Genomic DNA, 17,576 nt, shown 5'->3' on the forward strand with positions numbered 1-17,576 from the left:
GATGGCCAGCTGCCCTGACCTTACAGAAGCTGGTATTGTTCTACCTGATTTTACATACATACGCCTTAAATATGCACGCTGGGGAAAGAGCTGGTTGTCTGCTGCAACTGCAGTCAAGGCCAAGCCTCTCTCGATCACAGCTTTGTCATGGTTTGTGGCCAAGCTCTTCGTCGGTCCCCTCAGGATCATTCTAGCACCATTTCTCACTGGAAACCCAGTTGGCTTCCCTTGCTGCGCACGTCCCACAAAGCCAGGAACTGCTTGGGCGTCTTAGGGCTCGTTCCTGCTTCCACTTGTCTAATGCTGAGAAAGCTCAGGTCCAAGCAGTTTTCCCTTCACCTGCCCTTTCCCAGGGAAAAGCTGCTCTTTAGCTCTAAATCCGAGCAGAAATCATTCCTGAGGAAACCTGAGCTGCCGTTTGCTCCATCTGGGTGTAGAAAAGTGAAGAAGTGTAGGAAAGCCCTTAATCTGCCACATCCATCGGGTTCCATCTGGTGCCCTTCTCCAGCTTGTACTCTCCTGATCCCTAGAAGGCACAAATTCCACAATGGGAAGCCCTGACCTAAATGCTGCTCTTCATTTCAGCATTGACCTGGAGCCAAATCCAAAGTTGGTCATTTCTTGAATGACAGACAGAGCTTTCCATTTTCACATTCAGCCAACTTGCCTTCTTTTAGGCACTGCATCCTCTAGCATTGCTCTTTTCAATTTTAACACTCACCAGGCGTATGAACTCTGCTTTTCCTGCCTGTCTTATGCTGTCTGTGTGCTCCACACACTGTGCTCTGCTTGACCTTTTACCAACTCCACTCTCAGCTATGACACACTTGGCTGTGGGGTTGCACGCCCTTCTTCTGACCACATCCCAAGGCAACGTGGCTTTTGCTCTGCTTGATGGCAGCTTCTCTGTTTCTCCACTTGCTTTGACAAACCCTGATATAGGCTAGGCAGTGAGGAGCCGACACCCCTTTTTCTGGACTAGTTAGGCATTGTTGTCAATCCATCCTGAAGATTGTTTGCCTTTTTGCAGGAATGCTCTGTCTGATGTATGCAGCATATAAAATGGGGCAAGACCCCCCCCCAATACACACAGAGATTCTAGAGGAGAATGTAGAATGTAGCCAGACCTCTGCTGGCTCAGAGAAGGCAGAGGATGTTGGGAAACCATTACCTGCTTATGTTGTCTTGTGTTCCATGTTGTCTTGTTACTTTCATGTCAGTGCGACAAAATAATCTCTGGTTTCTGAGCAACTTTTATCTTGACACTTTCAAAAGCAGGCCGCCCCAGCTGGCATAATCAGCAAAGGCTTCAGCAATGTCACAGGAAAGAGATGGCAGGGAAACAAACGCTGCAGAAACTCTCAAGGGCTTATTAAAGGCCTCTATGTATGCAGATGGACCAATGCACTCTCCCCCCCCCCCCCCGCCATGGGTGGGAGACGACCTGTTTTGCATGCAGGAAGTCCCGGGTTCAGTTCTGGAGTCTTTGGCCAACAAGGTCTCAGCCAGCAGGGCTATGAGAGATTTCTTCCCAAGCCTTTGGAATGATGCTCCCAGTCAGGGCTACAAGGCCTCTCCACATCACCTGATGAGCCTTTGGGTGGGATCAAAGTCTAGGCAATAACTTCATCAGCTTAAATTATCTTATTAAATTATCATTGTTTAATTCCTGGATAAACCTTTGAGGATATCTGCAGCTTTTGTTCTTCTGTGAAACCCTTGAGGGTGGTTGATTGTGAAGGTTTGCTTCTGCATCCTTATGCCAGTACCCAGGTACCTGGTTATTTGCTGCAAAGGATTTGGTTCTGGGGAGCAATCCTTTTCCAGACTGTGCTTGTCTCTATAACAGAAGTTGGATGTATGAGTATTCTTTAAGTCATGTGTGAAGTAAGATGGGCTTAACCATGTGCATGTATGTGCTATTCCCTAAATCTGGGTAGAGCCACACAAACATTTACCAAGTGGTAATTTAGTACAGAGTGTATGTAATCATTTGGTTTCTTTGTGCCTCCCAAATGATAAAAGGAAGTTTTATCACACCAAATGTCAGGTGTGGTAAAAAAAAAGTCTCATTCCAACTCTCTGTCTATAAAAGTCAGGTGAAAGCCAATGAAAGGTTTGTGCTTCCTTCTTCCCTCTCCTGGGTTCCGGTCCCCATCAGTGCACCCTGTTTGCCACCCCACCTTAGAAATACCCCCCCCCCCAGTTCTGGGCAAGGCATTCTGCAGCCTCCACGTATGATATCAGATGAGCCCAGCTTCTAAAGAAGAGGGCTTGGCCACTTTGTTTGTGAAGGGTGCTCTCTTGCTGTTAGCTGGGGAACATTCAACTAGATCAAAAATCATTTGAGTTGGTTTTGGGGTATGGTATATTTGAATTACTTTTTAAAAAAACAAAAGCAAGGCATGTAAGGTATCCAGGAGTCACCCAGCAATCAAGAAGCCAGGAACCATCCCAGAATAAAACCCAGCCAACAAGACTTCAAAAGCAGCAGGGTGAGTACCTTGTTATCTTCCTCTTCCTTATGGTTCAAGGGAACTCACCTGAGCAGAGGCCTTATTGACTGTTTATATGTAAGAACTTTTGACACTGTTAAGATGAATGTTTTTAGCCTTCTTAATCTGTGTACTATCATGTCCCTACCAGGCCTTGCAAATGAAACAGAAAATGAATGTTGGAGGTATTAGTTACTGACTCAAGATCAAGCTTCTGAGTAGCACTGAATTCTAAAGCAAAAATTATAACGATAAAGTAGTCCTGGGAAACCTTGGCCCACCAGGCCTGTGCCATCATGCCACAGCCCCTGCAATCTGTCTTCAAAGTGATCCCAATCAGAACAATCTGGCCATGCAGATTGTCTAGAGAAAGCAAAACTGGTTACAAATACAGATTTTATCCCGTTCTCATCAGATTGTGTGTCACAGTACTGCCAGCTCATCACCAGAACATCAGCGAACATTATTAACTATTGTTAAGTTGTGGCTTTTGTTTTCTGCCAAGGAGCTCAAAGCAATGTTTTGCTTTACAACAACCCTGGGAAGTAGCCTGAACTGAGAAGTGGCAATGTTCAGTGCAGCGGGGATATCTCAGAGTTCATCTGGAACCTTGTTGAACATAAATCTTGGATTACCAGGTCCCTGCTGGGCAGTGTGCTTAGAGCATATCTGTATCCCCACTACTCGGTTCCCACAGACATTCAGTCATTTTTTTCATTTCACTTTAAATTTGTATACCGCCTTACTCTGTTCACAAGGCAGTTTACAAGCTGAAGAAACAACAAAATAGACAGCAATGTTCACACACCTAATAACAATCTGGCCCAATGCAAAAAAGTCACAATAGCTTTAAAATAAACAACATATAAAATAAAGCAATATTCATTAATATTGGGGCAAAGCATTAATCCATTAAAATGTAGTAGTAAACAGTATAATTAAATATCAGCAAATAATAAGAATTAAACAGTTTACACTTCTCTGTTACAATAAAGAATTACTAAACAATAATCAATTAAAAATAATGTCAAGTCACAATGCATAAAATACCACAAAACATACAACACCATGTAAGAAGATCAAATTGAGAAACAAGGACACACAACTGAATTATTTTTTAAAGAAATATCCCTGAACTCCTCTTCTCTCTCCCTAGTGGCTTCTGCTGTGCTCCCAGTCGTGGTCTGGGAGGGGCTCCTCAGGCGGCGGGGGGGGGGGCAAAGCAGTTGGGAAGAGCCATTGCTTGATGGACTGCAGTCTCCACAAGCTGCACCCCATTCATGCTGCCATTTGCAGACTCCAGTGAGGCAGAAAATGGGCAACGAGGGAAAGTTGTGCGAAGCCCCTTCAATGGGCATCCTTGTCTTCCGAGGATTGCTCTGGATGTGCATTTTGCCACCACATCAGGAGTGCAAGTAACATGCAGGCTTTGTTTGTTGAAGTGTTGTTAGAGCTGAGCAATGCCTTTTGAAGATAAGAAAAGCCATCGGTGAACATCAGCCTTTTCCTGCCTCACAAGTTCTGTGTAGCTCGAAAGCTTGCAAAGTTAAACCTAAAAGGTATCAGTCTAATATAAAATATAATAGTCATACTTTTTTTTTATTCTTATTCTTATTATCACTTACTATGTTGGGTGAGCTCTGCAACAGTTCTCTGCATGAAGGAAGAGATTCCTTTAAGCCTATCATTTCATTTTTATTTTTTTTAATGATATTTTATTAAATTTCAACAAGAAAAAAAGGTTACAAAGACAACAAAAGAAATTAAACACAAGAAAAATACAAAAACCAAAAATTCAACATAAAAACAAGAAAAAAAGAAAAGGAAAAATAAAATCCCTCCTTTCAAATTATCCAAGATTCTTTTACTTATTTTCCTGACTTCCTCACACCTCCCTCTTTGTATTCCATTAAAAAAATTATTCAGCAAATTCACCCTTATTACTCAAGCCACTTCAATTTTTTAGATTAATCTCATTAATCTTATCTTATCTTCTTAATCTTTAAAATTATTAAATTTAAACCATAATTAACTTTTCTGCTAAAGCCAATTGCTTCCTTTCCAGCTTCTCTTAATATTTCATTAGTATTACACTAATTCCATAAATATAGGTTTGTTACAAAAAGCATTTCTCATTCTAAGTTTATCCAGCGTCCCTTTTCCTGGTTCCGGATAATGTCAGTCCTTATATCATTATGTCCTCCTCAGTCCTGTGTTCTAATATCTGAGGCCCTCAGGTCACTTCCAAGCCCCCTCTGCGGGTTTTCTTGTTTCTGTTTGTGATTACATACATCCTTATTCCCTGTTGGGTTCTTTCGCATTCCCTTCTCTTTCTCTTTGGGGAGCCAGTCTCTGGGGACTTCTGTACAGTAATACTCTTCATTTCCTTTTATCCAGTTGTCCCATTCCCCGGTGATGCGCTCCCCAACATTTAGTTTGTAATCCAGAAAGCAATTATTCCAGAAATGATCTTCCACCTGTTTCACAGTCCCACCAGAGATAAAAAATTTCTTGTCCAAAATTTGGCCAGTGTCCTCCAAGTTCCATTTCCCAATGTTGCAACTTTTGATCATGTAGGACTTGAAGTCTCTTTGTCTTTTGAGGTCCATTCGCAGCCTCTTCCATCTTTCTCTGCCCTTGCACTTGCTCTGTTGAGCCAGCTTCCTGAATGAATTGTTGTGCAGTTTCTGTAACTACATCTCCCATTGGCATCTCCTTGCTGACTGCAGCTGTTATATAGTCCATCTTTTGATTCATCAAAGGCATTTTCTCATCCAGCTGCAGCAGCACATCATATATTTTGTCCAGGGCAGATAAAACTTCCTTTCTAGTCATTTCTGTCAAGGTCAGGGAGCTAGTCCCACGGTCTGGTTTTCCCAGTTACAATGTTCTCTTTATAAATTGTAACTTACTTATCAAACCTTTATTAGGCATTATGCGAATAAAACCATAAAAGAGAAAATAACATATAAAGGCCTTGAAATATATATAAAAGGGCAGCAGTTGGCTACATACATATATATATATATATACATATAGAGTCAATGGTTTTCTTTGTTAACCTGCTCCTTGGAGGACTGCTACCAAAAACTCGGCTACCCCCGCCGTTACCCTTTGGTCAACGTCGGATAGGTAGAGTCCCACACATTCACCTTGCTGGGGTTCCAGACCACCCGAGAGAGGGGACAGCACGCGTTGACGGAGCGTACTGTACAATGGGCAATGAAAGAGAATATGCTCTACAGTGTCCGGGACATTCATAGAACATCTGCAGAATCTCTTGTTTCTAGGAATATTTTGATATCTTCCCCTGACAAATGCTGAGGGAAAAACATTCAAACGGGCCAGCATAAAAGCCCTACGTTGGGCTGGGATTATTAATTTAGTGACGTAATTGGCTCTGCTATCTAAGATGTTTAAATCATAGAATATGGGGGAGCAAATTTTGTTTACAGCTGCCATAATATTTTGTCTCTCGACATCCTTTAGTCTAGTTAGGATATTATGGAAAATGTATTGTTCATTAGAATTGTACAGGGGCTCCAGCTCGATGCCTAAAGATTCAATCTTTTTTTCGAGGTGCTGATACCATCTTGATTTATAGGAGTCATTGAGCAAATCGGCGAGCAGACTTGATGGAGGGCAGCGAAAATGGCAGCGTAACCAGTACTTTATTGAGGTGGACCATGCCCAATATTCCATTGTGTGTATGCCTATTTCTGCACACATTGTTTCGTATTTGATCGTAGCTGGGAGTCCAAGAATACGTCTCAGAAAGCTGGAGTGAATCTTTTTTAAATCACTGTTATATGCTTGGACCCATAGCGGGATTCCATAGAATATCTGGGATTGCACTTTTGTTTGGAATATCTGATTGGCCGCAGGAATAAATTGATTACCTTTCTGATAGTAAAAACGGGCAACTGCTGATGAGGTGCACTTTGCCTGTTTTATGGCGTTTGTGCGATGGGTTGCCCACCCTAAATTGCTCTGGAATAAGATTCCCAGATACCTATAGATTTTCACTTGTTGGATTTCTTGCCCTCTTATTTTCCATTTCTCTAATTTCCAACCATTCGAGAAGACCAAAATTTTTGTCTTCTCATAATTTATAGAGAGTTTGTTGCATTCGCAGTAAAGGATCAGTGAAGATATAAGACGTTTCAGACCCAAGCTCGTTAATGATAGTAGGACAGCATCATCTGCGTATAATAAGAGAGGAACTGGTTTCTGATTAAGTTTAGGGGCATGTGATTCTATTTTTTGAAGGTTATCTGGCAAATCTGATAGAAATAAATTAAATAGAAAGGGGGCAAGGATACACCCTTGTTTTACCCCTTTCGAGTTAGGGATGTCTGATGAAAGGTGACCTTTGGTGTTAAGTTTGACTTGGCAGGTATTGGAAGAGTGTAGATTTTGCATTAGGATCAATAGGCGCTGATCAATTTTTAATTCTGCGAGTTTCCTCCACAACTTTGGGCGGTCAATTGAGTCGAATGCACCACGAAAATCTACAAAAGCAGCATATATCTTAGATTGCCTTTGGAATCTGTATTTTTCAACCAAGTGCATAAGTACAAGACAGTGGTCTAGTGTGGAGCAACCTTTGGAGAAACCTATTTGTTCTTTCCCTGGTAAATTTAGATTTTTCATCCAGGTAAGGAGTTTAGATAAGAGGTGCTTGGCGTAGATTTTCCCTATCACTGATAATAGGCTTATCGGTCTATAATTCCTTGGTTCTTTTGGGTCGCCATTTTTAAAGATTGGAATAATTATTGATCTTAACCATATCTCAGGTATGATCCCATATTTATCTATGAGAGTAAACAGTTGGGCTAAGGGTTCTGCCCACCAATCTATATAGGTCTTAAATAGTTCTATTGGTAGACCGTCTGGCCCAGGAGATTTCCCCGATTTGAAATTTTTAACTATCTCTCTAATTTCCTCTTCCTCTACCCTTGGCCACTCCTGGAGTTTATTAATTTTGTTTTTAGTGGTTTCATTTCCTTTAAGTTCACTGTGTAGATTGTTAAATACAGATGTAAAGTATTGGGACCATTTGAATTCTTCAATTGGTGGTAGAGTTAGTTGATTTTCGGCTTTCAATCCTCCGTACACTAAGTTCCAGAACGCTTTGTTGTTTTTACTCTGAATTGAGTCGAATAATTGTAGCCATTTTTGGGTTGCGTATTTCTGTTTCTTTTCGGCCAGAATGTAATGATATTTTCTTTTTTCATCAAGATAAGAGGGCTCTAGTTTAGTGCGATTATTTTTAAATGTTTGGCGCAGTTTTCTTTTTAACAAAACACACTGTCAGACTTCCTCTAGAGGGTGTAGTTACTTTTTGGCATCCATTTTTAAAATGTAACCATTTTTAAAATGTAACCAGCAATTTTCAGATATTTTGTTTCCTTTCAGCATAAAACAAACAGGCAGAAGGCAGCATTGGAGTTATTTTTCCCCTTTTCCAATTCTGTCTGTCAAATTTTTCTATATTCAAGTTGCAAGCATCACCGGCAGTTTCTTTCCTGTCATTCCGTCCCCAGGTTAGGGACAGTGGAGACTTACTTTCTTGACACACTCTCTGCAGGATTAAAAAGTCAAATTTCCCCCCCTTTCCTCCTGCTGGCTAGGGGGATTGATGGTTAAGAGTGCAGGAAATTCCAGGCTGTCAATTTACCCGGCTTTTAGCTTGTAAAATCTTTGCTTTGTTCTTTATACAAGGAACGGGAGGCGGACTTCCTGTTTACACCTTCCCGTCTTGGCTCAAATTTAAGGGTATTTTTAAGTCCAAAAGTTTCAATTATCCTACTCACGGGTTGTTGTTTAGAGTCCGAATTATCACAGGAAAGAGGACAGCGCTCTCCGACATCAGCTGTGCAGCTTCGCTCCGCAGAAGTAGCGATTAACTCTCAGCACCGCGCCATCCCCCGTCTCACTCCGAAGCCCTTTGTAGGGTCCCTTTGCCAAACGGGGGGGGGGGCGCAAATGGTGCCCGCCGAGTCCCACGGTCGCAGGCTTCTTCCGCCTGCGGTTTTCGAAAGGGTCCCCGCTTTGCTGCAGCGGTAAGACCCGATTTCTGTGGAGCTGTCTCGCTCTGAATCAGAGGGAATCCGCCATTGTCAGAGGCGCCGCCTCCGGAAGTCCTTTAAGCCTATCATTTCAAAACCACCAGAGCTGCACTGCCTGGGGGGCGTGTTCCTCTGCTAGGTGCTGTCTGGATCCCTGGGCTCCTGTGAACGGGGCCTGTGGCTTGCAGCTTTGACTTTCAGCTGGTGGGTCATTCATAGCACACAACCAGGGCACGCACAGGTGGTGCAAGGGGAACAGTCAGCATTTTCTGTTTTTGAATTTTTAAAAAGAAAAGGAAGAGGGAGAGGTGAGAGGCACGAGGGAACAAGAAGACAACAACACTTTTTATATGCAATACTTAAATTCTGTTGGGGTTGGCCATTGTTCAGGCAGAAGACAAAGCAGAGGAGAGGCATATGCAAGGCAGCTGAGCATTCTGGGTAATGTAGGTTTATAGTCACATGACAAAAAAAAGATTGAATCAAGAACTAGTTAAAGCCACTTGTGTGAAACCGTCAGGAAAGAAGGAGAGGAGACAGAGTGACAATAATAGACTAAATGCAGCTCCATCTCTCACTTTTGGGATAAAAGAGGGATCTTTAAGCAGAAAGTTAAATGCCAGCAGCAGAAACTACGTGGAAAATCAATAACACTCAAACCTTGCTACAGTTTTAGCTGTTGTTTTTCATTTTGAAGTTTTTGTCTTTGCCTTTATTTATTTATTTATTTATTTGCTCGCTTGCTTGTAGTAACCATAAAGAAAATTACACAAAATCACGTTCATATATTGTATAAGTACATCAGTATACATATTTAAATATATAGGCAGCTTTTTAACATTAGCTCAGAACCATCATTTAAGCTCAACAAACCCCAGACATTGGTTAGCTTTGATTTCATGCTAAAATATACATTTTAAGATTCTCTTGGTTTTTATCTCTTCCAACTATATATAAGGGTTTCATCTTTTCAGCATGCCTTGCGCCAGAGTGCCCACTTGCTCTCCACATTGGAGGGGTGCATCATGTGACACGTGCTCGCACGCCGGGGGGAGAATGGGGAGTGCAGAGCTGGGTTCCACACTGGGCCTTCCTCTCCCCGCGGCAAGTGCCAGGAGGGGGCAAGGATGCATGGAGGGCACCTGGCAGCAGTGGGGGGTGACAGCCCCCCTTCATATTGGTGGGGCTGGGCCCCCTGCCTCAAATTATTGAGGGGACTGAAGCCCTTGCACCCCCATACCTGGCACCCCTGCCTTGCGCTATATTTTATCTATAATTGTTAGCCACCTTGACAGCAAATATTTATGCTGAATGTGCAGAAAATGTAAATAGGGAAGTACATTTTTTTCTTGCTTCTACAAAGACCAAAGATGCAAGACTTGCAAAGCTATAAACCAATTCCTGCCCTTCTGTCTCTTCTCACACAGGTCACAGTAGCACATCTTCAGGTGCCCAGCAGCAGGATGAAACCTCCGTTGGATTCCTTTTCCAAAACTGTCTCAAGCCCCATTATTTGTCACTTGTCCTAGTGATGTAGCTCAAACAACCTAGAGTAACTGAAGAATAGCTCCCTAGAAGCCATTTTAATGTTCTCCTCAAGCTCTCTAGAACCCTGGTGTAGGAAAACCTTGTAGGGAATGCAGGAAAAAAACTACTTGGTGTTTCAGCTCCTCTAGCAAATACACATTTGTGTGCATGCCCTTCTTGTGGGGAAAATTACCCTTCTCAGCACAGTGGGTTGTGTCTGGAGCCGAATAAAGTGTAGGCAGCAGAAAGACCAGAGTCCACTTGAGGAATTGTAGAATCCTAGAACAGTAGTGTCAGAAGCACCCTGAGGACCATCTAACCCAAGGCCTGGTTAGCATGAGAATGAATCCCTCTGCCTCAGCAAGAGGACAGGATCATCAGAGTGATGGCAGACGGTAAGAAAGCAATCCTAGGGTGCTTCTGCCAACCAAGGAATACATGGGCAGCTGGAAGTGCTGCAGGTACCTGGTGCTTCTCTGATGATTCAAATGAAGTCTTGTGGTGTGTGGTGTAGTGGTTCAGAGCGGTAGACTCGTAATCTGGGGAACCGGGTTCGCTTCCCTGCTCCTCCACCTGCAGCTGCTGGGTGACCTTGGGCCAGTCACACTTCTCTGAAGTCTCTCAGCCTCACTCACCTCACAGAGTGTTTGTTGTGGGGGAGGAAGGAAAAGGAGATTGTGAGCCGCTTTGAGACTCCTTCGGGTAGTGATAAAGCGGTATGGGGGACTCCCTGATCCTGAATGGGGCAACTGTGCCCCTGAAGGACCAGGTGCACAGCCTGGGAGTCATTTAGGACTCACAGCTGTCCATGGAGGCACAGGTCAATTCTGTGTCCAGGGCAGCTGTTTACCAGCACCATCTGGTACGCAGGCCGAAACCATCCCTGCCTGGAGACTGTGTCGCCAGAGTGGTGCATGCTTTAGTTATCTCCCGCTTAGACTACTGAAATGCGCTCTATGTGGGGCTACCTTTGAAGGTGACCCAGAAACTGTGTACAACTAATCCAGAATGCGGCAGCTAGACCGGTGACTGGGAGTGGCAGCCGAGACCATATTACACCAGTCCTTAAAGACCTACATTGGCTCCCAGTATGTTTCCGAGCACAATTCAAAGTGTTGGTGCTGACCTTTAAAGCCCTAAATGGCCTCGGTCCTGTATACCTGAAGGAGCATCTTCACCCCCATCATTCAGCCTGGACACTGAGGTCTAGCACCGAGGGCCTTCTGGCTGTTCCCTCACTGCAAGAAGGGAGGTTACAGGGAACCAGGCAGAGGGCCTTCTCAGTAGTGGCGCCCGCCCTGTGGAACGCCCTCCCATCAGATGTCAAAGAAATAAACAACTATCCAACTTTTAGAAGACATCTGAAGGCAGCCCTGTTTAGGGAAGTTTTTAATGTTTGAGGTTTTATTCTGTTTTCAGTGTTCTGTTGAAAGCCACCCAGAGTGGCTGGGGAAACCTAGCCAGATGGGTGGGGTATAAATAATAAAATTATTATTATTTAGGCAGATGTAAAACAGTGATATTTGTCAACAAGTATCCAAACAGCCCTTAGAGTCAGAGGCCATTACATGTTAGCAGAATGCAGCTCTGCTTAAATTGTTGTTTGTTGTATCTGTTTTGTTAGAGCTTTTGTGTTTGTGATTCAGAAATGCACACAACCTCAGGCTTAGGCTTGTGTGCTTTAGTGCTCTGGGATCTGTGTGCACAGTTTAAGGTTTAAAGGTACGCAAGTGCCACCTTGTGTTCATTACTATACCAGAGGTTCAAACACTGTCAGGTCAGTGTCATTTCAAGTTAGACATCTCCATGGATGGCCTTCTGATGTAAGAAGTTGCAGAGTTCCAGTAGACCCTATTCCAAATCAGAAACAGGTAAAGGAGCAATTAGGCTGCATCAACTCTTTTCCTGGGATGTGTCCTGAGGAAAGCTGGTGCAGTTGGAGCCCAGAGGGAGTAATCACTTCCAGCTTTCCTAGTGAGGAAGCAAATTCCTCTTTAAAGAGGAACATTAGGTCTTCTGGCCTCTCCCCACACATGCAAAGGGCCCACCTGCCAAAGACGCAGCAGCAGAACTGCCCAAGAAAAAAAGGGATTATATATATCTCTTTCTCTGAGAAAAAGGAGAGGATGGTGTGAATGTGTATACACCTGAGATGCATTGGATCAGAGTACCAGGCAAGAAAAGTGGGAAGGGACAGAACACGACAACTAAGTGGACAGTATTGGTGTGAGTGGCAGAATTGTCCCAGCCCTCTGCCTGCTTGAGACCAAAGGTTGCCTGAAAGCAGAGAGAGAAAGGGAGGCAGTTGCAAGTGGCTTGCCTAATTTGCTTGCCATGCCAGAGTTCTAGCAGCACATCTGTAACCAACATTTTGGCTTTTAAGTTCTTGCTCTTTTTTTGTTTTAGTTCTAAGCAGGGTAGGGAAGCCAAATCAAGTGGGGGAGAGGTATTTTTAACCCTTTCCACAGCACTCTTTTCATAACCCAAATTCAAACTGCTGTTTGCCCCAAAGGGAAAAAGCGTGCAGGTACATTACGTTTCTCCTTTATGGAGCATCAGCAATCCTCCTCTGGCTTGCACCTTCCTGAGCCTCCTGCCAATACTGCTTCCTGTAATCTGGCAGTGAGCCATTTTGGGGGGCTTTGATTTTGGGCCCTGGAAATCTCAGTTCTCTTTGTGCTGTTAGATTAGGATGCCACAGTTCGGCATACCCAGAATTTCTGCTGATTTAACAGGGTAGGATCTTAAACATCTTCCAAAGATGTTTCTTGAGCTGTGGGTAGCATCCTTCCCAGGTCTCAGCCTTGTCTCTACTGCAAACAGGTACACCAAAGTTGCATTGATAGCCATCACTTGAAGCTCGGCTGAAGGTCCTGGAACTGTGCTTTAGGTTGAATCAGCTTATTAGACCCCTCTGCCTTCAACCAGACTGCAGTGCCTCTTCTTGATGCAGTCTCTCTCTTTCCTGTAGCTGTGTCCCTCTCTGTATCTTAGCTGCTTCTTTATTTGGCTGTTTGTGGTATGCACTGTAAGAGTATGGCCTCTCACTGCATGCCCCTCCAACTGATTATTTAAAAGTAACATTATTTTCCCCCACCTCAGCCCATTCCCTTGTACTTCCTCTCATCTTTTCTCCCTCTCTCATTTCAGAAAAGAACCAGCTACCGAAAATGCGTCCTCCAGGCTTGAAATTTCGCCTGAAGAAGCGCACACAAGCCCCATACTGAACTTGGCTGCCCTTCCATTTGTTTCTCAGGAACTCCACAGCACCTCCAAAGGAATGGGTTCATCAGTATTCCTCATGTTCCCCAAGACAGGGAGAACCCCCCTCCTTTGTTCTACCCTAACCTTGGAGGTTTTGCCATCAAGAAAACAGCCCTATTCGTTGCCCCAACAGAACTCCCCAAATCCTTTCTTGACTGAACTGATTGCTGGTGCTTTTAACATTCGTTGTTGTTTTTCGATTTCTCTGGTTTGTCATTGACCAGCTGACCTTGTTTTTGCCTTTTTATTGTGTCTGTGACATTTTCCATTGATAAGTAAAGAGGGGCACCATGTCCTGGTCTCTTTCCTGCATCTCCTTGTTGTCCATGTGTCTGTTTTTCTTCTTGCTCATCTGTTCAGTAAGCAGGTAATGGTTATGCCCATTTGTTATGTGCTGTGTAGCATCATCCGTACATAGAGGGTAGTCTTGGCTAGGCTTATGGGCTCTGGCACCATCCATTTTACTGTTCACATGCTGTGGAATCCTGATTTGTGCTGCTGAGAGACTTAGTGAGGGGCTGTCCTGCCAATCTGGGTGCTGCTGAGCATCAGAGTAGCTTGGTGCTTTGGTAGTTTCTTTCTGCATTCTGAGAACAGGCGGGGGAGGTGCTGGAGTCAAATGGCCCCGTCAGAAGAACAGTCACTAACCTAGCCTAACATAAAGCAAGGAAGAGGCAAGCAGTGGCATGAAAAGTCCAGTTTATTCAGTCAGCAGACTCAAGTGGAAAAGCTTTTGTTGGACTATGGACAACTATAGGCAGTTCCTGAAGGCCCCTCTCTGCACATTTCTCTGGGAGAAGGCGAGACAAAACTGCTCTTGACATGCTGCTTCATTGGGAGGGGGCCTTCAAACTTCCATTACTTGAGGACTGCTACCGCCCAGGAATAGCTCTACTGTTTTATTCTGCTGATTGCATAAACTGGCCCAAAGTGTCATTGTGTTTTGTTCTCCCTTGTTCAGGGAGGACTCAAATCGTGTGGTAAACCATAGAATTTATGAAGGACTTAATCTTGCTGAAATCATGCCATGGGCTCACTGACACTAGGAGGAAGTTGCCAGTTTTCAAATTAATTCAGCTGATCTAGATGCCACTTTGTCTACAATACCTGTGTTGGTCAGCAGGGGGCAGCTGCTAAGCAAGTGACGCTTCTTTCCTAGACAAAGATGAATGCTCGAAGGACAATGGTGGATGCCAGCACGAGTGCCTGAACACTTTTGGCAGCTACGAGTGCCAGTGCCGCAGCGGCTTTGTGCTGCACGACAACAAGCATGACTGCAAAGAAGGTGCGTTACATGGTTTTCTTGGTGAAAAGGGTCCCCCTTGTGGATCTCCCAGTGCCAGTGCCAAAATCCTTGTCTGAAAATCCATAGGCATAAAAGATTGGTTGGGTCCAGCGATGCAAGATAGATGCCCTCCATCTGTGTAATACGTGCCAGCTGTTGACCACTTTCTTAACATGTTTTGCATACTGAGGACCCCAGTTTCAACCCCTGGCTGCATCCCCAGGAAGAGGGAGCAGGGGGTAGGAAAGATCTTTTTCTGCCTAAGAAGCGGGAGAGTTGCTGCCAGTTAAGAATAGGCAAGACTGGGCTAGATGAAGCAAGGGCATAGGGCAGCCCCCTGTGCTCCATGGAACTAGGGGTGTCCATGGGGCAAGGGAAGATATGGGGCCAGGGTCAGGTTTTTGTAGTAGTATTTAATGCCGGGGTGGAGAGCCTGTGGCTTTGCAGATGATGTTGGACTACATGTCCCCTGAACCCTGGTCCTGCTGGCTGATGGGAGTGGGAGCAGGAACAACATCTGGAATGTCACAGGTTCCCCATCCTTGCTTTGAATATAGGGGTGGGGAACTTGTAGCCTGCACACATCAAGAGGCCCTAAAGCATAGATCACAATTTCCCCCTGTGAGGCACCCATGTGTCCCACCTCTGATGTCATATGTGATATCAGATGTGGGGCAGGTGAAAATGCGGCTGCTGTGGAACAATTTGAAGCCTTAAAAGTGCTTCTTCTCAGGGCCAGTTTACTTATTGGTGCTGGCAGCAAGCCTGCCCCAATTAGCTGCACAAGGGAGTTCCACTTCAGGAACTTGGTAGCACAGCACATCCCAGCGGACTTCATGTAGGCAGCCAACAGCTGATGGGCACCTACAGCAAGCTGGCTGGGATCTGCACTTGCAGCAAGCCCAAGCATCCGCAGTGCAAATGCTCCTCCTTTGTAGGTGCAACTCCAGCTGTGTCCGCCAATAAGTATTTTTTGTTTTGCCATTGTGACATCGGGTGATTGGCAGGAGGGAGTCTGCATCCACTCATCAAAATGGCCTGCAGAGGGTTAGGGAGTTCAGTATTTGGCCCATGGGTTGGATCCTGTTCTCCTACCCTGCTTTAATGCAATGTACTGTTACACAGATCCCAGATCCCAGGCTTGATTGTTTCACTGCTTGCTGAAGAACTAGTCTGGCAAATGTACTGTGCTTGCTCTCACTTGAAAGTTGTTGGGGTTCAGCAGAGAAGGTGCCAGACTAGATTTGGAAGATCAAGAATCAGATCTGTTTTGTGCTGTAGATTCACAGGGGTGGGTAGGCCACAGTCCCTTCGGTGTGGTTCATCATGCTGTGCTCTTTATGGAAGAAGCTGCCCCTGAACTGTCATCTCAAGGGGGGAAACTCCATGGATCTCAATACTGGATTGTTTGGTGGTTTCTGGTGCTCTGGCAGTAGCATTAATGCAAACGTGTGTTTTTTAACAAGTTGCTACTTTGGAGGAGCTTGGTGGGGTAGCACAGTGGCTGCATGCTGGACTGGCTCATCAAGTGTGTTCTTCCAGGACAACAGTTGCACTTTCTCCCCAAGAAACCTAGAGGGTGGGGAACAGAGGATCCATCTGCTGTTACAACCTTGGTGGCATCTAAGGAGAGTTCTGGGCAGGCATGAATGAGACCAGAAAGAGCTTTATTTAGGGGAGGATGAGCAGAGGAGAAATGAGTGAGAGAAAAGCAGAAGAATTGATTGTGGTGGAATCTGGGTGGGAAGTGAGTATTTAGCAGGTAAATTCAAAGGGAATTTGTTTGGGCAGGTTTCTTTGTGGTGGGGTGTAAATTAACTGAAGGGAAATGGATAGCACATTGTGGCCCAGACTCCCCACCTTTTCCCTGTACTCCTGTCTGTGGCCTTGGGCAAGTCCAGCCAAACGCCATGGGAAACTAACATATGCCCTTGCATGTGATCTTCAGAGGGACGCTACCTATAAACGCAAGGATTGAATTTATTTATCATGGCTGATGGGTTAATGGGTGGAACTAGAATGAAGCCGGGTGGAGGAGCTGTGGGTGGGTGTTGCTGAGGGGAGAGACTTGGTAGACTTGTAGCAATGGGGGTATGAATTACCCTGCTCAGTTCTTGGCCCTAAGTGGGGATAGACTGTGACCTATTCCACAGGATTGTGGAGGGGCAAGGACAGAAGTTAAATGCACTTTGCATGTTTAAAATGCTATATAATATTTTAGGCAGTGTTAATGTGCCCATTGGACTATCCATAACATTATATCTAATTCCCAGGGAGGCCGAAAATCTCCATGGTTTAGAGCACAAGCTTTTCATACAGAAGGTTGCAGGTACAGTCCCTGCTAACCTCCGTTAAAAGGAAAGAGATTAGCTGAAAGGGAAAAACCTCTGCCTAAAACAGCTGCTGCCTGTCTGGCATAGGCAATACAAGACTAGATAGAGAAATATTCTGATAGATTAGTAAAGGTCCTTCCTATTTTCTCTGTGGCCATTTCATCAACAACTGTCTGTAGTGACCTTGTATGTGGTGGATAAAGAAAGATGGAATGGAAATAGAAAGTAGACTTCATGGCATCTGTCTATTTACTGAGTCCCACTTCTTACAGCTGGCTGTGATCACAAAATGACTTCCATCACTGCAACCATCACCAGCCCAAACTGGCCTGATAAATACCCAAGCAAGAAGGAATGCACCTGGGCAATAACAACGACGCCAGGACACCGTGTCAAACTGGTAACTGAGCAGGAGAGAAGAGTGTTAGAAGGAAAAACAAGGCATAGATCAACAGGGTTTCAAACTGCATTTAGACTGGCAGTCCTCTTAACTCACCAGGAACAGAGGCGGGCAAATAAAGGGTCAGGTGGGGAGTCCCTTACCATAAATAACAACAGGTTGTTTTCGCAGAATTTTTGTGGAAGGAAGGGTGGTTCTTTG

At 44.6% G+C, this 17,576-nt stretch overlaps 1 protein-coding gene across 3 annotated transcripts in view; it reads left to right on the forward strand.

Moving 5' to 3' along the window:
- Nucleotides 1-17,576, forward strand: part of BMP1 (bone morphogenetic protein 1) — a 159,591-nt gene that overhangs the window by 135,941 nt on the left and 6,074 nt on the right. For 2 of the 3 annotated variants that reach the window (XM_081890868.1, XM_081890869.1), the window contains exons 16-17: nt 14,517-14,642; nt 17,248-17,375. In XM_081890868.1, the coding sequence (XP_081746994.1) occupies nt 14,517-14,642; nt 17,248-17,375 (254 nt within the window). Of the gene's footprint in view, nt 1-13,243; nt 13,670-14,516; nt 14,643-17,247; nt 17,376-17,576 lie in introns of those variants that run through there. The other variant, XM_081890870.1, reaches the window with a different exon arrangement.

The sequence above is a fragment of the Podarcis melisellensis genome (assembly GCF_964234715.1).
Source record: "Podarcis melisellensis genome assembly, chromosome: 15".
NCBI classification, from domain to species: Eukaryota; Metazoa; Chordata; class Lepidosauria; order Squamata; family Lacertidae; genus Podarcis; species Podarcis melisellensis.